The sequence below is a fragment of the Heterocephalus glaber genome, unplaced genomic scaffold, assembly GCF_053883595.1.
Source record: "Heterocephalus glaber isolate CG9 unplaced genomic scaffold, H.glaber_assembly_v1.0 deba00001447, whole genome shotgun sequence".
In the NCBI taxonomy this organism is placed as follows: Eukaryota; Metazoa; Chordata; class Mammalia; order Rodentia; family Bathyergidae; genus Heterocephalus; species Heterocephalus glaber.
In genome coordinates, this window is record NW_028258299.1 from 1,751,083 (window position 1) to 1,773,814 (window position 22,732).

Below are 22,732 nucleotides of genomic sequence, written 5' to 3' on the forward strand. Positions count from 1 at the left end.
CCCCACCCTGCACCCTGTGGTCCCCACCCCAGGACCCGCAGGGCCCACACAGGCCGGGGACAGGAGGGCTCACGGGTGCAGCCCCTGCGGTCCTCGTCCAGTCGGTAGCCAGCCTCGCAGGAGCACTGAAAGGAGCCGGCCAGGTTGGTGCAGTGGTGCTCGCAGCTGCCTCGGCTGGAGGCGCATTCGTCCACGTCTGCAGGTAAACGGGGCTGCGGGGTCAGGGGCGAGGCCCCACTGCCCGGCTCCCTGGCGGGTGGAGTGCAGGGCTCGGGTGCAGGGCCAGCGGTGACGACACCACCCCAACCACAGTGCCCGGCGGGGCTCCCTCACGTCCTGCCCGGGCCCCGGCCGCTCCCCGGGGACAGACACCCACCCTCACAGCTGCAGCCATCAGTGCGTAGCCGGTAGCCGGCGTAGCAGCCACACTCGTACCCCCCAGGGGTGTTGGCGCACACCTGCTGGCAGCACGGGGCGTCGGCACAGTCGTCCACGTCTGTGGGGCATAGCGGGGGCCCTCTGGTGCCTGGCGCCCACAGAGGCCCCCATGCGTGTGCAGCATGCACGCCCACACCTGCACACAATCGCACCTACCTACACATCGGCCACACACAGGGCTCGGCACAGCCCAGGGTCACGGATGGGCCCAAGGGCTGCTGGGCTGACGGCCGATGTGAGGACCCAGGGCCCCCCCGGGTGGCTGCACTGCCCCTCAGCAGGCTTCCCAGCGCGGGCCACCCCCTCCCCAGGACTCGGCTGAGCACGTGTCCTGGCTGCCCAGGGAGGAACCTGCGGGGCGTGGCGGGGAAGCCCAGGCTCGCACCCACGCAGGTCTTCTGGTCTCGGTCCAGCTGGTAGCCCTGGGGGCAGGTGCACAGGGGCCCCGCACTGCTGTGCCTGCAGCCATGGGAGCAGCCGCCGTTGTGGGCCTCGCAGCTGTTCACAATCTCCATCTCGATGCCTGGGAGAGACTGGGCGTCTGGGAGGTGCGGTGGGGTCTGGAGCCCCACTCCTGCCCTCGGCTCACACCCAGGGGTGCCCAGGGGACCCAGAAGCCTGGCCAAGGAGGCTGGTGGGGCCCCGGGAGCCCTCACCCACTGCCTGACACCCACTCACGGTAGCACTGCCGGAAGTCAGCACCCAGCTCAAAGCCCGCATGGCACACACACTTGAAAGAGCCCTGCGTGTTGAGGCAGCCGTGGGCACATTGGGCCAGGCCTGTGGCACACTCGTCCACGTCTGAAGGGAGAGATCCTCAGGGTCAGGGGGCAGAAGGAGCCTTTGCCTTCTCAACCATGGGGGCAAGCATGTGGGGCTGACACCGAGGTGTGACCCCAGGCACGGCTGGTCCCACTGGCAGCTGCTCCCCATCCTGGGGTTCTCAGGATGAAGGCGACCCTTCCGGGAGCCCTCGGAGGGATGGGCTCCATTCCCACTAGCAATGATGCCTGGTGCTGTGTGCTGTGTGCTTGGGGCCTCAGCTTCCATAGCCTGCAGCCACCCTGGCACCCCCGGACACCTTGGACCCTGACTGGACCCGGGAGGACCCCGACCCCGAGGCTGCTCATCCCAGCTCTGCGTGGGAAAGACAGGGGCACCCAGGTGCCCAGGGGTCACGGGGCCACTCGGCAGGTGACAATGGAAGCAGTGCCCAGCTGCGATCTAGCACGGAACAGCATTCAGCACACAGCCCAGGAGGGGCGGGCGGCGGGACCATGCCTTCCTCCTGCCCATCTCTCCTGCTGTGCGTGAGCAGGTGCCTCAGGAGACGCCAAAGCCCGAGCTCTCCCTCAGCCCTGCTGAAAGGAACCTCAGGTGGCGACAGCGTCTGTGTGACCTCCCCCTCCACCTGCCACCCACCACCAGGGAGCTGGGACCCAGCACCATCCCAGGTGGTGGGACAGGTGGCCCGGGTCCCACAGGTGCAGGGAGGATGAGGGGGGTCTTGGTTTTCCCACCTTCGCAGGCTTTGCGGTCTGCAGCCAGCCGGAAGCCCGTGTGGCATCCACACTGGACCAGGCCCTGGAGCTCCTGGCATGTGTGCATGCAGCCGCCATTCCCCTCCACACATGGGCTTCTCCCTGAGGCCCAGGTCCCAGCAACCAGGAATGGAGACAAAGGAAGAGGTCAGGGTGGGCAGAGAGGGGAGAGGCGGGCAGGCTCAGGATGCCGGCCGTGGTGTCCCATGAGGCCCTGACCAGCGCCACCTCCCTCCCTGCCCAGCCTGGGTAGGGTCTCCTCCCCAGACATGGGAAGCCCTGGGGACACTCAAGGAGACTCATAGCCTGGGGACAGTCAGGTCCCCCCTCAGGACCCACCAGGGCATGAGGAGCCTGCACCTGAGGGCCCATGGCTCCCTGGTAATCCACAGAATGGAAAGGAAGGCCCAGCTGGACCAGGCATCTGCAGAAAGGTGGCTGTGACCCCAGCCCTGTGCCTCCCTCAACCCTGTGACCCCCCAGCCCTGTGACCTACGCCATTCCAGCCCATGACTGGCTTCAGCCCCCCATACCCACACTTGAGCTTGTCCTGTGTCAGGCTGGCATAGGTGGGGGGAGCTCTTCAGGCCGTGTGCCCCCCGTGTCCACATCTGGGGAATCTGATTGATCTACAGAGCCCCCCTCACTGCAAGCAGTGCTGAGGCCCTGATCAGTGGCCAATGGGACCTGGCTGCCTCCTCTGTCACAGAGATCCAGCTGTGGGATGCCCGACCCAGGGACCCACCCTGACCCCCAAGGCACCTGGGGGCACCTGTGGAGCGGAGGCCACACCCCCACCCTGAGCTTCCTGTCCCCAGGCTGTGCAACCCAGAGCAGAGCCCCAACCCAGACACCAGGCCCTGTGCACTCAGGCTCAGGCGGAGCCAGTCCCGAGCCCCCGGTGGTAGCACTCACGGACACAGCGCCTGCCATCCTCCTGGAGCCGGAACCCGGGCTGGCACTGGCAGCGGTGCCGTGAGGTCGTGAGCTGCACACACTGGTGCTGGCAGCCGCCGTTGCCCAGGGTGCAGGAGTTGACGGCTGGGCACAGAGGGGAGCCAGGTCAGCCACCTCCTGCAGGAGGCTCCCTGCCTTCCATCTCTGACCCCCAACCTGGCAGGGAGGCAGGGAGAAGGGGCTGGGCTGGGCCAGGTGCCCAGGGTGGGCACTGCGCCTCCTGAAAGGAGCAGCCAGAATTCAGCACAGATTTGGTTACGATCGCGTCTCTGGCCACGGACTTGTGGCTGGGGAGAGAGCCGCCCAAAGCGCAGAGGGGAAGCCACAAGAATGTGCCTCCGTCGTGCCCAGGGAGCTTCGGCCATCTGCCCGCGGGCGTGTGCCAGAGCAAGCCTGAGCCCTGTTACCTAAGCCCTGCGGCTGTGGGGACCCAGCTTCACCCCGAGAGGCTGCCTGGGAAGGGGTTTACTGTCACGGCACACGGAATGGGGCGCACATCAGCGGAGCAGGCACTCTGAGGCCACGGAGCACCCTGAGCGACACAGAGCACCTGAGCTGCCCAGGGCTCCTGGAGGCTGGCGAGCGTGGGCAAGGCTCCCCCAGGGCACAGCACTCAGGCCACCCTGTCTCCCCACAGGCGCGTGGGTGAGCAGCATGTCGGAGGGCCCCCCATCCCAGGGTCGAGCCAGCCACAGGTGACCGCTGTGTCCTGGCCACCCACACCCACATGACCAGCAGGGAGGAGCCACAGGCCTGAGTCCGTCCGCTTGAACCTGAGCTGCCAGACCAGATGTGAGCCGTGGACCAGCCCACCTGAGTGGGCTCTGTTCCGCCACACCCCCCAGAGCCTGCAGCTCCCGGCCTGAGCCGACCCCGCATTCCTGGGGCTCTGTTTATTTGTGCTCACCACACCAACTGCATCCCTGCTTGGGACACGTAATAGGAACCAGAAGCCCTTTCTGGCAGCGCCAGGCAGGCAGAGGGGCACAGAGCCTAGGCAGGGGCAGGAGAGCAGCGGGGCAGGCGTCAGGGCCTGTGGCAGGGCTGCGGCTTGGTGCCCAACACGGGCCCTGAGAGGAGCCCACCGGGGCAGATGGCAGGGTGCCATGGGCCGGGGGTCCTCATCCTCCTCGCCGGAGCTGTGACGCCCAGCTGCTCCCAAGCTGTGCGTGGATGGAGCCAGGACGGCGTCACCCTATGCGTTCTGCACAATTCCCGGAAGGCTGAGCGAGGCAGATTCCCTCCGGGAAGGGCCAGCCTCCCAGGGACTGGGCTGGGGCTGGGGCTGATGTTTCAGGGCCTCTGTCACAGAGATCCAGCCGTGGGACGCCCAACCCGGGGACCCACCCTGACCAGAGCCACAGGCTCTGCCGATCGGGGCAAAGCTCAGCTGTGACGCAAGCCGAGTGTGTCCACCAGAAGGGAGGAGGCAGGGTCCACAAAGCGGGCTCCAGAGCGAGCCCCGTTTTCTCCTTCACATCAGTACCATCAAGCAGTGTTTTCTCCACACCCCACGGGAGTTCGACAGCCACTGTGAGCCATCCCGCTGGAGCTGGACCATCAGCTCAAGGCCTCCGTCCCTGACACTGGGCTTTCTCTGCCAGGATCTAGCTTAGGTCTCTGTCCACTTCCGGATGGGAACAGTGTCTACTGTTTATGCCACTCAGCACTGGGACCTGAATATCTGTGTCCCCTAAAAGTCGCATGTTGCAGCCCTGACCCCCGAAGTCACCCTCCTTGCAGACAGGGACTTCACGGGCTGGCAGGGGAGATGAGACTCCACAGTGGGCCCCGACCTCAGTGGGAACAGGCTGGCCACACGCTGACCTAGGGCCTGCAGCCTCCACAGCCGTGGGCCCGGCCTGTGGTGTCTGTCTCTAGCACTGACTTGCACATCCCACGTTCCCGTTTGCAGATGCCAGGGCGCACATGGCCAGGAGCCTGCAGGTTCTAAGAGCAGTAGAAGGCCCTACCATTGGCGACCCACAAGGCACACATTCTACAGAGGGAAGGAGGCTTGGTAGAGAAGGCACCCGCACATTCCAGAAAACAGGTTTCCTACAGTGCCCAGGGCTGCCCGTCGTGGCCCTTGCCCTGGGCTCCTGGAGGTGTGGCGTTCCCGGCAAAGGGCAGGAGGTCGGAGCCCGGGCACAGACTCGGGCCCTGAGCCAAGTCCCCGCACTGGTGGTGACAGGCGAGGGCGGAAGGAAGCAACTGCCGTGCCTGGGGGGGGCTCCCTCCACTGGAGCCTCCAGTGCAGCTTGGGGCTTGGGGCCAGCCTGAGGGTGATCTATCCCCACTGACGTCCTGGGGTTTTGTAATCACTGCCCTTACACAGTGTGGTTTCTGGGTTCGGAGAATTCCCACCACGGCGGTCAGTGGGCAGCGCAGTGCTTCTCTCTAGGAACCTGCTGCTGGGCCAGCGTGGAGGATGCAGCCCTTGGTTGCCTACTGCTCCTGCCCTGGGCACCCTGCTCCCCGCTTGCCTGTGTGTGGGACCTGAGGTGGCCCACTGGTGGCGCCAATCAGGCCCTCTGGCCCTAATCCTGGCCAGACGGAGTGCCAGACATCGGGCATCGGGCATCGAGGGAAACGCCCAGCTCCACTCCCTCCCGGACCAGCTGTACTGGCCGCCATCGTTCCAGCCTGGTCCTCCCGGGGGCACTGTCTGCCATGCTGTGCCGACTGGCCAAGGTGAAAGGAAGGTCCCCAGGCAGCTATGCTGGAGGTGCTCGGTCAGCCTTTGGGTCACGCCGGGCTCCCGGGAAGCCAGAGAGCTCGCCTGGGGACAGAGCACACACCGCCCCACATGGGCACCCTCGTGCTCAGCTGCACTGCAACCTGGCCCTGCACGGAGGCCCTGTCCCACCAGACACCGGGCTCCAGGGACAGCTGTGTCCGCTTGGTGGGGCTCTGCACTACTGCCCGACTGGTGCCTGGAATCGGGGGGTGACTGTGGCAGATCAAAGGTCCAAGTCCAGGCTCCCGGCCCTGCTGGGACCCGAATGGCTTCGTGCACTGGCCCAATCCCCACCCCTCTTCCCCAGCTCGGCTGCCCCGGCCCCACTGGGGCACTGCCCCCAGCCCAGGGTCCGTGCCCAAGATGGTTGCACAGGACCGTGGAGGGGGCCCGGGCACGCTGTCCACTGCTCTTCCTGCCTCTCCCAAGGACTCGACTCCAGCCAGGTCCCCTCCAGCCTGGCCCCTCAAGGCTGGGAAGGCCGCTTCAGCAAAGCAGCTGTGCTGGCTTTGAAGGAACTGGGGATGCTGGCGTGATGAGTTTTGTAGATGAGCCTGGCAGGCTGCGCACTTCAGATGCCTGTGGCTTGGGCCCCAGCCCCACGATGTTGCCAGCAGCAGCCTCCAGGACAGAGGGCCCTCCTGGGGCCTCCCCACCAGAGAGCAGAGGTGGCAGGCAAAAGGGCCTCTGCAGCCTCGATGCCCGACAGGTTGACCCAGGCCTGGGGAAGGAGGGGTGAGCCAGGGCTAGGCACGTGCATGGCAGAGCCAGGCCACTTCCTCCAGCCTGTGCTCTAGGGCCCACCTGACTCTGGGGTGGGGACACACAGGCCGGGGCAGCCAGGCCACCAGGGACACTGGCAGCAGACTCTTCGGGTCCTTCCCGAGTGTGGCCAGTGGTGAGTGCCATCCAGGGCCCCCAGGCTGGCCTCATGTGTGTCGCTCAGCCCAGGGGACACGAGAAAGCCACATGTCTGGGCCCAAGTCCCCAGGGTCAGCGAGGCCAGCCTGGTCACCAGGGTGGGGGGGTGTCAGCTGGCACACCCGGCTCACAGCAGGGAGGGCTCCCTCCCATGTTTCACGGCCAGGGGCTGCTGTGCACGCTGGCACTGCAAGAGGTCACAGGAAACCAGGAGTGACATTCAGAGACCCCGGCCAAGCCGCTTCCTGGGCAGCCCGCCCCCTGGGGAAAGAAGTGGCTGCTGCACGGGAGCCTGGACCTGCCCAGGCTCGCTGGGCCCCTCTCAGCACCCCCAGGATGGCGGACCCCGGGAGGACACCCTGGCAACACAGCAGTCCCCCAGGATGCCAGCACCTGGAGTTGCAGCCAGGGCTAGGAAACAAGGCCCTCACTGAATTGCGGCCAATGGCAAAGTTCCTCTCAGAAATTCTCATTTTTAAGAATGGAAATGAAAACCTTTTTGAGTTTTATTCCGTAAGATCCTTTGGAAGGGAGGCACGCAGGGAGCTTGTGATTTCCTGTGCTCTCCCTCCCCTCCTTGGGGTGACTCCAAGGGTGTTTCAAGGCCCCCCTCAAATGTTTTAAGACCCCCCCAAGCCTCCTTGGGGACTCCCCAGCCCCTTCTGCCCGGCCCCTAAGAGCTCCTGCCCTGCTAAGGACCCCGTCCCCTGCCCTCCATAATCCTCAGTCCAACCAGCGCTCAACTGGGGTGCACCCTTGTCTGCCTGCAAAGCCCCAGGGGAGCAGGCCCTGCCAGGAGCCCAGCGGGCGGGTGGGAAGGGGCCCTGCAGCAGCTGCGCTCCAGCTGTGTGTCTGCCCTGCAGCTGGTGATGCAGGGAGGGCAGGGCTCTTGTAACTCTCCGCTCACACATCTGCTGAGGACCTCTTGCCGCCTGGGCCCGAGGTGCCTCTGAGAACGGGAGTCTCCCTGGAGTCTGGGAGAGGCTGCAGAGGGGGAACAATCTACCTCCCCATGGGTTACCCCAACCACCGAGGCCCTCAGTGGCCCAGCATGGCCTGGGGGCCAGGCCAGGCTGTGTGGAGCCCCCGCCCTGGTATCCAACAGGCAACCCCCCAGGCCATGATGGGGCAGTTGGCCACCCCCACCTGGCCAGCATCTCAGGTCCACTGCAGCCAGGGCCACGTCCTCAGCAACAAGGAAGGGGCTGGGGCGGGGTGGGGCACCCCAGAACCCCACAGAAGCCCCAGGGAGCCCTGGGAAGGGGGTTGGGTGGTGCCTAGGTACGGCAGCCTGGGAACAGGACCAATGCGCTTGTGCCCCCAGGCCCCCAGCAGCTTCCCTAGCTGGACCGGGCCTGGGGTCCAAGTCACCACGGACTGCCTGTCAGAGAGAGGTGGCTGCCAGCCCCGGGGAAGCCAGCATGTGTGTCCACCAGCACACACAGGGAGACGGGTGGGACCGTCCAGAGCCTCACACATGGTTGAGGGCGGCTGTTACCTCCCGATGCTCCTGTGCAAATCCCTTACTGAGAGCACAGTTGGGAGAGGGGGGAGGGACACAGAGGTCACAGCTCCATGCCCAGCCACGTCCAGGAGTCCCAGCTGGGCCCTCTGGTGGGACAGCCAGGAAGTGGACCCCAGCACTCACAAGACCATGGAAGCCCCTGGAGGGCACCACTCGGCCAGGGAAACGGGCCACAGCCCTGGGGAGACAGCCAGGCCGTGAGATCACACCAGGAGCCCTGGCATCTGACCCTGCAAAGACCTTTACGGTAAGGAGGTGCCACCAATCAAGAGCACAGAGCCCCAGAAGGTCCGGCTCCAGGACAGCCATGCACATGGGCAGGCGCTGGGGCAAGGCTGGGGGTCAGCCCAACCCCTGCATCCATCGCCCGTCCCTCCTGGCCCTCGTCCCTTTCAGAGGCATCTCAGTGAGCATCACCGCCACACAGATGGGCGAGATGGAGAAGGGGGGGCGTGCCAGCTCTGGGGACAGGAAGGGGCCAGCAGGAGGGACACCCCCACCAGTCCCTGGGCGGCCCTTCCCTGAGGAGCAGCCTGGCAGGGCAGGGGAGATATGCCCCCCAAAAGCTGCCTCTTGTAGTGGCTGAGGTGACCACAGTGCCCCCGGCTAAGAACCCCCAGAGGTCCCAGCAGGCCTCAGCTTGGCTGTGCCCCGACTCCACTGTCCTGAGCACGCGGCAACATTCCTCATCTGCTTCTGCTTCCCACCCAGGAGGCTGCCTGGCTCCCAAAGCCAGGGCTGGGACGCTGGGGGAGGGGTGCGGGGGGCTGTGGGCCAGGGAGTGGGAGGGAGGCCGTGCGGAACTGCCCGTCCAGGCCCACACTGGGACTATAGGTTCCAAAGAAAGGGCGTCACATCCACCTGCTTCTCCAGCAGAGACGGGGGTCTGCCTGGACCCCAGGCACCCATATCACTGCAGCCCCCCGAGCTGGTGGGGACAGACGCCCACTGACCCCATGCCCACAGCAGAGGAACCGGTGCCCGGCATCACCCTTCCCCATTACCACACCCTGCCGGATGCAGTCCACACCACAGGCTCCCGGAGCAGCCCAGCTCTGCAGGGAAGGAACAGCCACCCGCCTGCCCGCCCAGCGGCCTCCTCCATCACCCAAGGGCATCCAGGTCTCCCTGAGTCCGGTGGCAGCACAGCCCAGCTGGCCCCTGCTGACCGACTCTGCAGATGGCTGCTCAGCAAGAGCACATGCAGCCTGGGGTGCGGGGACCTGGCCGAGTGGCACCTCGAGATGCCCTTTCTACCTGCATCTGCCTCGCTCCCCGGGAAGGACCTTGGGCCATTGAGGCTGCCAAGTCCACCGGCCTGTGTCAGCCCAGGGCCCCAGAACAGGGCCCCGGCACAGCCAGGAGGGCAGGGACTGAGGCCAGCTGCCACGCGCAGGGCTCCCAGAGACACCTACCCAGGCAGGTCCTGCCGTCCGAGTGCAGCCGGAAGCCGGGCTTGCAGGCGCAGAAGTAGGAGCCAGGCGTGTTCACGCATCGGTGCTGGCAGCCACCGTTGTGTGCTCGGCATTCATCCACATCTGTGAAGAGAACCCAGGGTCACAGCCAGGCCACAGCACGAGTGCCAGGCCCAGAGTGGGCAGGGGCGGCTGCCCTTCCCAGGGCCGGCATGCTGGGTAGGGAGAGCCGGCTTGGCGGGGCCCCCCGGGATGCCCAGAGCCACACGGCGCTCCCCGGGCAGCACCAGCCCCTCCGCCAGGGCCCACAGGCTGCAAAGTGCGACTGGCCCAACATGGGGGAGACAAACTGGGGGTGCGGTGGCATAAATGGCTCCAACAGTGTCCCCCGATTCATGCCCATTCGTCCGGAGACAGCGTCTTAGTGGACGAAATAAGGGTGGGATGAGGTCACTGTGTGAAGGGTCCCTCATCCAGTAAGGGACAAGGGACACAGAGAAGGCCATGGGAGGGGCAGAAACAGGCCAGGTGGCCAGATGAGGACAGGTGGGAGCCAGTAGGAGGAAGAGGCAGGAAGAACCTTGCCCACCCTTGAGCTCAGGATCCAGCCTTCACGGTGAGAAGACAGGCCTGCTGTTTTAGGGCCCTGGCTTGTGGCATTCATTCCGTGGCTGCAGACCCAGGACACTCATGCAGGTGGGGTGGGCTGAGCACCCCCACACCTAGGCTCCCTGAGCAGGGCAGGGTGGGGCAGGCAGCACGGCCCCCGACCCAGAAGGACTCGGCCACCACGGGGCCCTCACAGCACCCTGTATGGCTGCATTCAGAAGTGCGGTTTGTAGTCCCAGGAAGGGCCTGGGGTGCAGGGGACGGGACTACAGGCTGGGAGCGGGAGGGTGGACTTGACTTCCCTGCAGGGCGCTGGCTTGCAGGGTCTCAGCTGTGCACAGATGACCAGGCAGGCCCAGGCCAAGAGGGCCAAAAGAAGCCCAAGGCCATGGGCTTCTTGCAGGGCCTGGGTTCCCCTGTTCTTCCCGCCAGCAGTGGCTGAGCTCAGAGAAGGTGCCACCCGGAAGAGACAGGAAGGGAGCTGAGGGCTTGAGAAAGACCCTTCACCAGGCCCACAGCCACGTCCTGTGGGACGCAGTGGGACACACTGGGCAGAGAAGACACAGGTGCTGGGGGCCTGGGCAGAGGCAGGGCAGATGGTCACGGCGCGGAAGGCAGAGCCCACAGGCTTCCTCAGCCGCTTGCGTGCACGGCTCCTGGTGGGTCCCCCGCCATCAGATGCCACCACACAGCCACCCATCCCAGCACTGCCCATGGGGAGGATTCCAGAATCCAGGGGCACCCAGGCCTCCGGGCACAAGGAGGGTCAGGCAGAGGGGCTGAGGATGACACAGACACAATGCCCAGGAGATGCCAGAGGCAGGGGAGCAGAGGGCGCCACTGGTAGGGCAAGGGCAGAAACAGGGCTGCCTTGGAGCGCCGGACTCGGCACCAGGTCCAGGGCAGGTGACACCGCCGCCTGCCAACCTCACCACCCTGAAGCCCTGGGGGAGAGGAAAGGGTCCTCACAGCTGTGGGGAGCGGGAGGCAGACCTGGTGCTCGGGTGTGAGCTACTCCGAGCATCGGAGGCCCTGACCAGGGCAGCACTCGGCCCTGAGGCCAAAGCCCCCCAGGGCCAGCGAGGTGGGAGGCAGCAATGCTAGGCTCAAAACGCAGTGGATTCCTCGCTGGTCTCAGCATGCTGGGGGAAAATGTGATTTCAGGGGCGGCTCCCAGGGGCCGCAGGGAGCTGAGGTCTCTGGCCATCCAGGGTGTCCCTGCCCTCCGCTGCGACTGCCAGGGCCTTCTGCCACCTCTCCCTCTCCTCAGCCACCTCCGAGGCTGCTCTCAAAGCCCATCCCCAGCGTACTTCGGAAGGAGGCAGAAAGCGAAGCTCTTCTCTGTCCCCAAGCCTGTGTCAGGCGCCACCCACCGGACAGGCTGCACCTCTGCCGTACAGGGATGGTGGCCCCATGCACACCTGCAGCAAGTGCCCGGCCACCATGGAGGACACAGAAGGAGCCGCAGGCTCTGCCTGGGGATGCATTCACTCTGGGGAGACAGCCAGGGTCCCCCCTGAGCCCTGAAGCCGCTGCATGAAAGAGGTTGGAATGAGACCGTGGGGACCTGCACCAGGAAGCTGCGACTTCACATGAGGGTCCTTGGAGGCAGAGTGACTCTCGGGAAGCTTGAATACAAAGGGCTGACGGGCTGACTGGGTGGGCCCTGGAGAGGGGGATACAGCGGGCAGCGCCCACCCAGGAGGCTCAAGGAGGACCCCTCAGCTCAGGTCCCTGAAAGGCAAGATCACAGCCAGGCATGCAGCAGGTGCTTACTAAGAGCCAGGCGGTCCTGCATGATCCAGTGCTCAGTGGGCTCCCTGTGGCCACCTCGAACCTTACTCCCTGGCTCTAGCAGAGTGGCCAAGGTGACCCCGGCCCCGGGGGCCGCATCCTCACCAGCACTCGCCAGGCTGAAGGACGAGGCTACTGCACCCTGCCACAGCCCCAGGGCCCTCAGCCAGCCCAGGAGGGTGGGTGGCTGCACACAGCAAAGGGAAAGGCTGTGTCCCAGGGAGCTCTGGGGACAGGGCAGCCCTGCGCTTGGCAGGGCCTCCGCCTCCCAGACACCTGCACGTGACCTGCTGCGTGGACCAGAGCTGTTCAGTCCCATGTCCCGTCCCAGTGTCTCTTGCAGCTCAACTCCCTCCAGAAGTCCCCATTCCCTCCCAAAACACAGGCCTAGCCAGGCGCGGCGGTGCATGCCCGTGACCCTGGCACTCAGGAGGCTGAGTCAGGAGGATCATCCAAAGTTTGAGGCCAGCCTGGACTACACAGCAAAACTCTGTCTCCAAAAAATAAATAAATAAAAATGCAGGCCTAGGCCAGCCAGGTGAGGAGAAGGGCCTCCACACGTGTCCACGGTGCCCTTTCAGGAGGCTGAAGCTGCTGTCTGGGGGGAAACTACCCGCAGCAGGGGGCATGGGCAGGAGGCACTGAAGTTCTGCCGTGGCTCCCGGCACCCGTGTCCACTGTCTTCCAGGGTCAGCCCCAGGCTGAGGAGCCACAGGCTCAGTGGTCTTGAAGGACAGTGGTCAGCTGAGTCACGACCCTAAGGACGTCTGTGTCCTCGTCCCAAAACCCACTGATGACAAGGACTTCACAAAGGGGATTAAATCGGGGTCTTGCACTGGCCAGGCTGCCTGGGCTATCAGGGTGGACACAGAGTCATCGCCTGGGCTCAGAGGGAAGCGATGAGTGACCAGGGCCAGGGCCAGCGCCTGGAAGATGCTGCACGGCTGGGGCTGGAGGAGACCAGAGCAGGAATACCCATGCACCCTGGGGCCACAGAGAATCCTGCAGCATCCAGGGCACAGCCCTGCCCCACCTTGGACTCCGACCGCTGGAGGGGTCCGGGAGTCGCTGGACATGGGGTGGGTACACAGTGTTTGTCTCAAGAGCCTTCAGGTGCAGTCAATTGAGTCCAGGAGGCCCAGGCCACCCCAGAGGTTGGCTCTGGCCAGCCCAGCTCCCAACCCCAGCAGCGAGGCCACTGTGCCCTCTTAGGGTGGCACCTCTTGAAGCTGGGTACCCTGGATCCCCTGTCCGCAGGATGGTGCCACACTGCCTGCGCTTGTGGGGTATGGATGGGTTGGGCCCTGCTGAGCCCTGTGGAAGCTCCAAGACCAAGACCCCAACAAGCAGGGCCACTTAGACCCTGCACCCCAGGAAAACAACATCCTGCAGGGACGAGGGGGCTCCAGGCCCCGGGCAGCGTGGGCAGTGTGGCCCAGTGAGGCCAAAGGGGGCACAGCAGCCACCCCTGTGGCCCTGCTGTCTGTGAGTCAGAGACGGAACCTGCTCACCCCAGGGGCAACAGCCTGGCCTAGGGGCAACACCACCTGCCCTGTGCCCCTCAGGCACAGCCCAGGGAGGGGCATCTGGCTGGGGAGGAGACAGCCCAAGCAGGGCCCCGAGGGCCAGCCAGGCCAGGGCAGCACAGGGACATCCTGTGGTCCTGCTCTGGCCCCAGGACAGGCCTGGCACACACACTGGCATGTGGTGGCATTGCTGTGCCGACCCAGAAGCCAGGTGACACCTGCAGGCATTTGCCACGCTGGGCTGGGGGGGGCCACGTGAGCCCGAAGCCTCCACCAGCTCCTGGCCCAGTAGTACCCACACCTGGGCACAGGCGGTGCTGAGCTGCTGCCAACCACCTGTCTCAGCGGAGACCACCCGGAGCCCCTCCAAGGCTTCCCCAACCATCTGGACACAAGGAGCCCCCTGGGTCCCGCTAGCAAGCTCTGCTCTGCAACAGCACCACGTTAGAGTCCTGCACCATTACCCAGCCTGCCCTCCCCACAAAGTCCTCGGAGCAGTGGGCTCCAGCCCCCCAGAGCCCAGACACACTCACAGAGCTTGGATGTGCACAGAGCTTGGCAACTGGTGCCACTCATAAAGCGACACGCCCACTGGGCCTGGGCTGAGCCACCAAGCAGGAGGGGAAGGAGGCAAATGTGGGCCCCAGCTGGGCCCAAAGACCCCAGCAGGGGAAGCAGGCAGCATTGGCTCAGCATCCAGGCATCTTCAGGGATGACAGGGAGGCTGACCATGGGGACGCTTCTAAGGGGCACTGGCGACCAGGGCTCGGTAGGGAGCGGTGAACCCCTGGCCCCCGAGGTGGGGATGACTCACTGAGAACGCACACCACACCCCCTCACATTCCTGGGTGCCCAGCTCTGCAGAGCCACAGAGCCACGCGGAGGAGGCCGGCCCCTTACAAGCACCCATCCCGGAGGCAGGGAGACGGGGTGGCCCCAGACAGGCTGGACCCTGCCGGCCGGGCTGAGGCCTGGGAGGGGCAGGCAGAAGGCACCTGCCACACCCACACGTGGCCCCTGGACACCCCGGAGAGACCCAGCTCCTCCTGCTCCCCCTCTCTGACCCCAGAGTAGCTGGTGTGGGAGACCCCAAGCCCCAAGCAAAGCAAGGGACGTTTTCCTTCCCTTTGGCCACGTGACCTCCTTGCTGTCCACAGTCCATACGGCCCGAGGGGACCTGGACGTTGGGATTCCTCGGTCCCAGAGAACAGGGGCCGTGTGCTGGGCACTCACTGCCTGTCCTGCTCCCTCCAGCCTCCGCCTGTCAGTGGTCTGGCTTTGAAGAGAGGAAACAAAGGGAGAGGGCGTCTGGCTCCCTGGTCCCCGCCCGCCCTGCCCCGGCGCCCACCTGGCCTCTGGTCAGCAGTGCTCACAGGGTAGCCGGCCTGGCCCAGGTGGCACGGGTAGCAGTTCCTCCAGAGGTAGCGGTAGTGTGTGCCTGAGACGCGCGCCAGGCCCCCCAGGAGCGCCAGGCACCAGAAGGCGGCCAGCCCACCGCGGCCCCCAGACCCCTCCATGAGGGGCGGTGAGAACGGATGTCTGGGCGGGGGGCTCTGCGTCTGGCTTGGGACTGGAGATCAGGATTCAGGATCCAAGCTCACTCCGAGTACACGCCCAGCCTCTCCGAGAGCCGGGAGCCGTCTGGTCCGGTGCGCCGGCCCCCCACCCCTGCCTTTATGTTCTCAGCTTTCCCTCCGCCCCCTGCAGGTAGAGGCCAAATCCTCAGGCGCCCGAGGGAGTCGCCCCGCCCCCAGCCCCGCCCCGCCGCCCCAGGGGTCCGAGACGCCCGCCCCAAATTCCAGCACGCGCGCTCACAGATCGGACCTGGACCCAGACCTGCGCACAAACACAGGAACCTACACGCGGACATAGACCCCGCACAAACAGACCCAGGGCACAAACACGCAGACGAGGCGCACACAGAGCACAGACCTGCCCAGAGGCAAACGGCGGGCCTGCGCGCACACACAGATACACAAGCGCAGACAGAGCCCGGCGCCAACCAGAGGAGAAACCAGAGGCGAAACCAGAGGCGAAGGAAGCCTGTTGGCGGGGCGGGAGGCCCTGCAGAGGAGGCCTGGCGGAGCATGGGGAATGGGGCGAGCATGGGGAAAGGGCCAAAGACGCCCCTCCACGCCTGGGCCAGGCCCTGCATGTCCCACCCATCGGAGCAGGGGGACCTGGGTGTGGGGGTCCAGGCCACTACCGCACAAGGAGGAGGGGCCAGAGAGCAGGGCAGACTTACTGGGAGGGGCGCACACTGCACAGTGTTGGGTGCCAGCCCCACCCCCGGCTGCATGGGAGGGGACACCCCGGGGTCCTGGGTTGGCAGCAGCTGTGCAGGAGAGAGGCCACGCCCTTGAGCATTTCACCCCTCTGTTGTCCTGGGTCCCCACCATTGCGCCCTCCCTGCCCCCAGGCTGCATGTGTCCAGCAAGCTGGGGCACTCGGTGATCCCCATCCAGGACCCACCCAGCACTGAGCGGGAGGGTCCAGGACCGGGCTGGGCCCTGCGCTGGGGCGGGATGTGGGAGGCTGGACGCTGTCCACACTCGCTCCCAGCCTTCCCTTGTCCCCACAGGCAGTGCCACTGTCTTAGGCCAGCCCATGCCCAAGTTGCGGCAGGGGTTCCCCACTCTGAAGGCTGCAGGTGGACAGTGGGCATGGGGCTGTGTGACTGGGGCCAGCTCAGGGGTGTGAAGCCTGGGAACGCCTCGCCTCCTGACAGGAAGAGGGCTCACGTGCCCCGGGTCACCAGATCACCTCTCAGGAACCGGGGTGGGTTCGGCTGCATGGTCACCAAGTTACACAGAGCCCAGCACCCTGCAGGACCCACAGGCACTGGGTGGACGGCAAGGAACAACAAGCGACCGAAGCCTGAGCCCACTCTGTCTGGGTGCCTGGCCTGGGCTCCAGGGCACACCTGTCCTCACTGTACTCCTGCAGACCAAGGCTGCTGTCTCTGGTTTGGCGGGGAGAACACTGAGTCTGCGCCAGCTTGGACACTGTTTCCGGGACCATCACCCTGTGGAACCCCGCCTGGATACTCAGGAGGAGCCGCCCAGACCCAGCAGGAGTGGCCTTCACCTCCCACCTCCGGGCCCAGCACTAGGAGAGGTAGAGAGCATCTCCACCAGCTTTGACCCTGCCTGGGCAACCTCGAGTCCGGGAGAGGGGCAGCCCCACCCGGCTGGCCTGCCAGGTCCTGTCTGCAATCCAGGCAGCCTGCTCCCCGAAGTGCAGACGGGGGCCTCCCTGTCTGCCTGGCCAGCCCTTCTCCTGTCTTCTGAGCGGCACACCCCACGGGTGCAAGTCCCCACCTTGGGGAGCCTCTGCCACCTCCTGAGAGACAGCTGTCCTCGGGGACGGCCCCACTTGTCACCATAAGGGCAGCTCCTTGGCCAGCAGTGAAAATGAGCACTAACGAGACAGGGTCCCACCCTCTGCCCACTGGTCTGTGCCCAGCAGCTCCCAGGAGGAGGGGACATGGGGACAACAGCTGTCTCGGGGTGAGCAGAGAACACAGGGAGCGCTGCAGCCCAAGTGCCCTTGCCGTTCCTCCACTCGCACCCCCTAGCACCCCTCCTGGCCCACAGGTGACAAGAACACCCTGCTCCCATGGCCCCACGTGACACCCTGCAGCACCAGGCCCAGAAGGAGGAGGAGCCCGAGACAGGAGGCCACCCTGGGCTCCACACTGTCCCCAAGCGTTGCCCACCCTGGACAGGGACTTGTCCCCTTCTTGGGGCCCCGAAACCCCCAGTGAGCCCCAAGCAGGGAGGGCGGGAGCCAGAGTCCAGCCTCAGACCAAGCCACAACCACAGCCCGCCCGCGTGTCCCCGGCAGCCTGAGGACTCGGCTGACCCACCACGCTCCCAGGAAGGACAAGGGAAGGCAACGAACCAACCCGCCAGTCACTTTCAACAGACACTGACATGATCGCACTTGGAAACTTCACGTGGAAGGTCACATATCATTAAAATCAGTGCCCATATTTTTCACTTTCTTCCAGTAGCTAGGACAAAACTTGGGGCGACCTCCAGGGCACACATGGGTGCTACTTCTACCAGACAGTGCTGGTCTCACCCATGCTCAGCCCTGGGACCCCTTTGGGCCTCAGCCTCCCTCTCTGTGATGAGGGGTGACCAGGATAGCACCTCATCCTTGACCCCGATGCAGGGATGCCTGACACCCCCACCGTTGGCCAAGCAGTGTGTGGCAGTTCTGTCCAGAGCGGACCCAGGGACCTGTCCACCTGCTCTCCATGTCCCCCATGCCCGGCACCCATGGGACGTGTGTCAGGCTGCTGAGGAGCTCCACGTACAACACAGGTGAGTCCCAGGACCCCTCCAGGCCTCAGTGTTCTTCTCTGTCCAGTGGTCAGGGGCCTGAGGCTACAGGACACGTGTTGCTTGGGACAGAGAAACAGCCAAGTGTGCCCCGGCCTCGGAGTTCCCAGCAGACGATTCCAGCATCCAGGGCACAGCGAGGCCCTGCAGTGCCAGGTGACCACAAGTTGGGGTGAGAGTCCTGCTGGGCCTGGCGCGATCACACTGTTCCGCACCCCCAGATCCTGACAGGCCAGCAGGGGACAGCCCTTCGCGCCCACTCAGCATCCACACAGCCACACTTCCGGGCCCACCCAGCCCCTCCAGCGCCCCAGCGTTGGCCCACACTTCCTGTCTTGGATCCTCCCTGTGTGCCCCTCCATACCTGTCCCCCACACCTGTCCACTGCTCCTCACAGAAGCCCTAGTTGAGCCTCCCCTGCCCCCAAAGGGACCCGATGCACAGGCACTGTCCCCGAGTGGCTCTGGGATCTTGCCCAGGGTCACGTGGGAGGGAGGCATCACCAAGAGACCAGGTCTGAGCCCAGGCCGACTCCGGTCCTCAGGGCCTGTTCAGGAGGAAGGAGCCGACAGGTGCTCCCCAGCTCAGCCACGCTCAGCTGCTGCCCCCAAAGGACAGGTGTCCCACAGGCTGTGCCACTAGGAGCAAGACAGCGTCTGGGGCCCACGATGTCCCCCATGGAGATGGCAGAGTAACGGCCGGGTGTGCATCCTGCTTGGCCTGATGCAGGATCACCAGCATGTGGCCCTGAGCAGCAACACCAGCAGCAGCCCCAGCAGCACCCAGAGCCACTCACTGGCCCCTGGGCACCAAGGAGCACACCAGGCGGCTGTGGGTCTGGACGCGGTCTGGATGAGGTTTGGGAAATGCCTTCCCCACATGGAAATCGCTGGGCGCTTCTGCCCCGGAATGTGTGTGTCAGCAGAAGGGGCCGCTCCCTCAACCCAGAGCCGCCCCAGGCTCCTCTCCCAGGACTCAGGCTGGGGCAAGAGGCCAGGGCCAGGCCCCAAATGTCGCTGCTCCCTCTGACGCTGGCCCACCCCACACACCCCTAACCTCGGCTGCAGGGTGAGACTGCCACTTGCTGGGGCCAGCAGGAGCCAGGGAGCCAGCACGGGGCCCAGCTGGCCCGCGCCCTGGTGTCTGCCCCTGGTGTCCTCCTCCACGTGGCCCTCCGAGCCCCTCCGACCCCAACTCGGGGCTAGGTTAACCCCAGGAGACCAAGGCGCCAGGTTCCACGCCCTCCCACAGGGCCACACCCCTGGGTGGACCCCAGGCACCCAGCAAGGGGCAGGGAAGGGACAGGCCCTTGGCAGTGGGGGACAGTGGTGCCCTAAGGTGTGCACATTGGGAGGTGAGGCCCCTGGGCACAGCAGGGGTGCCAGGAGACCAGTACCGAGGGCACCCGCTGTGCCCACTGTGCCCACCTGGCTGAGGGTGCTGGCAGGGGCACTGGACACCTACAGCGTGCCCACCCCAGGCCATGGTCATGTGACTGATGTGGCCAATAACACGTGCTGCTGCTAGCGCAAGCACTCTGCACAAGCAACCTGTTCCACTCTTTCTTTTTTCTTTTCTTTGGCCCCACTCTCTTTCTATGTAGCCCAGGCTGGCCCTGAACTGAAGGCAATCCTCCTGCCTCGGCCTCCCAAGTGCTGGGACTACAGGTTTGTGCTACCTGGACCTGCAGAGTCCACCTGGGCTGAGGTCCTGATGGGGTCACAGGATGGGGTGGGGACACAGGGCTGCTGTGATGGCCTGAGAGGAGCAGGGGCAGAGAGCAGGAACCGCCAGGACCAGGACGGGCCAGACCCACGCCCTGGGGCCTCCAGTCTGGGGTCAAACCCGATCCAAGCAGCTGGGCCAGCTGGGCCAGGTCTCTGGAACCTTCCCCGGCCTTCCAGCTGTGCCAAGCAGAGTTTATTTCAGGCGCCAAGAGCGTCAGGCCCCGGGATGCACAGGCCTGGCTCGGTCTCCCAGAACCCTCCCGCATCAGCCTCCTGGTAAACCCATTACTGCCTCTGCTCCTCCCCAGGCGGAGGAAGGAAAATGTAAACCACGCTGTTCTGGCCAGTCCAGCGGACACTGGGGACAGCAAGCATCCCCTCCGCCTGTAGACTGGACCCCCCAGCACCACACCTGGGAACCCAAACAAGGGGTGTTACAGGGAAGGCTCGGTACACGCGTGCATGTGCATGTGTTGCACATGCGTGTGACCAGCCTCTGTGGCCAGCTGCTGCCTGGACTCTTAGCCGTGGTCATGAGAGCCAGGAGTACAAATAGGAGCCCCTTCCTGGGCACTGAGCCTCACGAGGACATCAGCACCGCCAGGGAGCAGGGTCCAAGGCACCCAGGCCTCACACTGCACCCGAGAGGGAGGGGAGCTGGTAGGGCAGTGACTGGAAGGCTTCCGGGGGCAGTGGGCTAAGTGGCCTTGGGACGTGACATTGCAGGGATAGATGGTGCCTGGCCCATGGCAGGCTGCCCAGGTGTGGGGCTGCAGGGCACAGCCAGGAGGTGCTAAGGAGGTGGAGGGCCTAGCCCATGGCTGGCACCAGCTGGCCAGAAGGAACCCCTAATCCGTGGCCTGCAAGCACAGCTGAGGCGCCTCCTGGCAGCCCATGCGCCCGGGTCCTCGGCCTCTCCTCCACTGCCCTGTCCCTCCACCTGCAGGGCACTGGGGTGGGGGTGACAGCCAGCTCCGGCCCAAGGCCCAGGCAGAGCTTGCAGTGCCTTCAAAGGAGACCCCCCCCCAACCCTGCAGGGAATCGGCCCTGGCCCTGCAGCTCCTGCCGCACCCTCAGCCCTCAAGGCCACCACACGCCTGTTGCACAGGCTGCACGGGGGGACACCTGCATCCACAGTAGGTACATGGCAGCACCCGAGTCCCCCAGGGCTGCCTGGCTCTGTGCACCACATCCTGCCTTTATTCTGAAGGACGCTAGGCCCCATCCCGGGTCCCACAATTTCCTCCTGACCCAGCCTTCCAAGGGCAAGGGCCCCTCCCAATTCCGCTGGCTCCCTCGGCCCAGGTGTGGGGAGGCGCAGGGAGTAACAGAGGAGGCCGGGGGTGACGGGGTCAGGGATGAGGGTCCAGGCCCAGGTCCCTCTCAGGGTGCCCTGGGAAGAGATAGGGCGTGGGGGAAGGCGGCCTGCAGGGCACCATCACAATCCAGAGGCAGCCACAGGAGAACCCAGGGAGAGGCTGGACGAGCGGAAAGCCTGGACGCAGCCTGGCCGAAAGTGGGGAGCCGGAAGTGGGGGTGAGGCTGCCCTTCCCGAGAGAGTGACTGTGCGTGACAAGCCGAGCTGCCCCCTCTGGAGACACAAGCGGCGCTGGTCGTCCCAGGCCACCAGGGATGCTTGCCCTGAGGCACCCGGGGCTCTCCCAGCTCAAAGTCGTGGCCTCTTCCTCAGGACCCTGGGGCCCAGGACAGGCTCCCCAGCCCCGGCTGGAGCCAGGGTCATCTGCGGGTCACCTTCCCGGCCCAGGCTGTTCCCCCCAGGACACTGATCCCACCAGCCGAGAGTCCTCAGAGTGACTGAGGCTCACCCTTCCAGTGCCCACCTCCTCTCCCTGAGCCCTAGAGCTGTGGACCTGGAGGGCCACACGGCCCTGGGCCAAGCTGACCTAAGTCAGGGCTCACGGCCTCAAGGGGGCCTCAGCCTGGAGCGCCAGCTCCCTCCTGCGCCACGGCCTAACCCTCTGCTCTGGTGCCAGGTGGATGTCTGGGGCGCGGCCACACAGGGGCTGGAGGCCACGCATCCTGGGGAGTCCTTGGGAAGGTACCTCCGCATCCTGGAGGTGGGGAGGGTGGAGCAGGCCAGGGGGCCGGGCCCGTGTCCTGGGCCCAGGCTGCCTCCAACTGCTGACTTGAGCTGTTACTCTCCTGCTTTGGCTGCAGCCAAGACCACACCTCCCAGAGACTGCTCCCCAGAGGAAGGAGCTCAAGTCGGCACCAGGCCTGGAATGCTCCAGGCTCTGAAGGAGGAGGGCGCCAGAAACACCACCATCAGCCAGGCTCCTCACCCGAGGCCAAGGCCGGCACCAACAGGAACAAGACCGGCTTTCCAACCCGAAGGCCAGGTTCCCACCTGGCTCCACGCTGACGCTGACAGGTGCATGGCCCTGAGGCTGGCAAGCACACTGCGTCCCCACCCTCTGTGTTGCAAGGGCGGCTGCTTGAAGGACATCTTCTTTCCTTCCTGCCACTCGCAGATCTCCCCATCTGGCTCACTCACAACAGCAGAATCCATTGCTGATGGCTCTTGAGGCTGGAGCCCAAGCCCAAGTCAGCCAGGCTGGCACCTGGACGCACCATCAGCCTTACACGGCCAAGGGCAACTCGTGCCCTGCGAATCCCTTGCTCGTCGCCTGCTGCAGGCCCACCGCTCGGCATGGCCACATTACAGGTGACTTCAACACAACAGCACAGGGGACACCACGCGGCCACACGGTCGGGCACTTGCTGAGTGTCCACTAAGTGCCAGGTGGGGCTGGGGCCAGACATGAACAGCAGCGCTCGCCGGGCTAATGCAGGAAGCCAGGGCCACTCGGACGTCCCTCACCAGGGGCTCTTGGCTCGTCCCCTCCCCACACCATGGCTGGGACCCTGTGTTCATCGCTGACCCCTCTGGCAGCCACAGCGCTGACCCATGGCACAGCTGGCTGTTTTGGTCACTGCAACCACTCTCCTGTCCCCCTAAGGGCACTTGTGGGGATGCTGCTGTCCTGGAGACGAGACACTGCAGCTGGAAGGTCAGAGGGCCTTGTGGGGTACAGACAGCACGTGTCTGTGGGGCACGGGACAAGGTCGGAATGAGGCCCTCTTGTCCCTCTCCTGCTAGGCACCGTGAAGGACAGCACAGTGGCCTGGTCACCCAGCTGGCTGGCGGCCCTATTGCTCCCCACATTCT

General features: G+C 65.4%; 1 protein-coding gene across 10 annotated transcripts in view; it reads right to left on the bottom strand.

Moving 5' to 3' along the window:
* Megf6 (multiple EGF like domains 6) overlaps window positions 1-22,732 on the bottom strand; it is a 79,824-nt gene that overhangs the window by 13,826 nt on the left and 43,266 nt on the right. For 8 of the 10 annotated variants that reach the window (XR_015452443.1, XR_015452440.1, XR_015452441.1 and 5 more), the window contains exons 4-10: window positions 9,538-9,660; window positions 2,895-3,020; window positions 1,959-2,081; window positions 1,117-1,239; window positions 824-961; window positions 377-496; window positions 74-196 (exon numbers count right to left, since the gene is read on the bottom strand). Coding sequence is in view for 3 of the 10 variants with exons in the window: in XM_087214366.1 (XP_087070492.1) it covers window positions 74-196; window positions 377-496; window positions 824-961; window positions 1,117-1,239; window positions 1,959-2,081; window positions 2,895-3,020; window positions 9,538-9,660 (876 nt within the window). In the remaining 7 variants the exon portion in view is untranslated. Of the gene's footprint in view, window positions 1-73; window positions 197-376; window positions 497-823; window positions 962-1,116; window positions 1,240-1,958; window positions 2,082-2,894; window positions 3,021-9,537; window positions 9,661-14,814; window positions 15,125-22,732 lie in introns of those variants that run through there. The other 2 variants (XR_015452442.1, XR_015452444.1) reach the window with 2 other exon arrangements.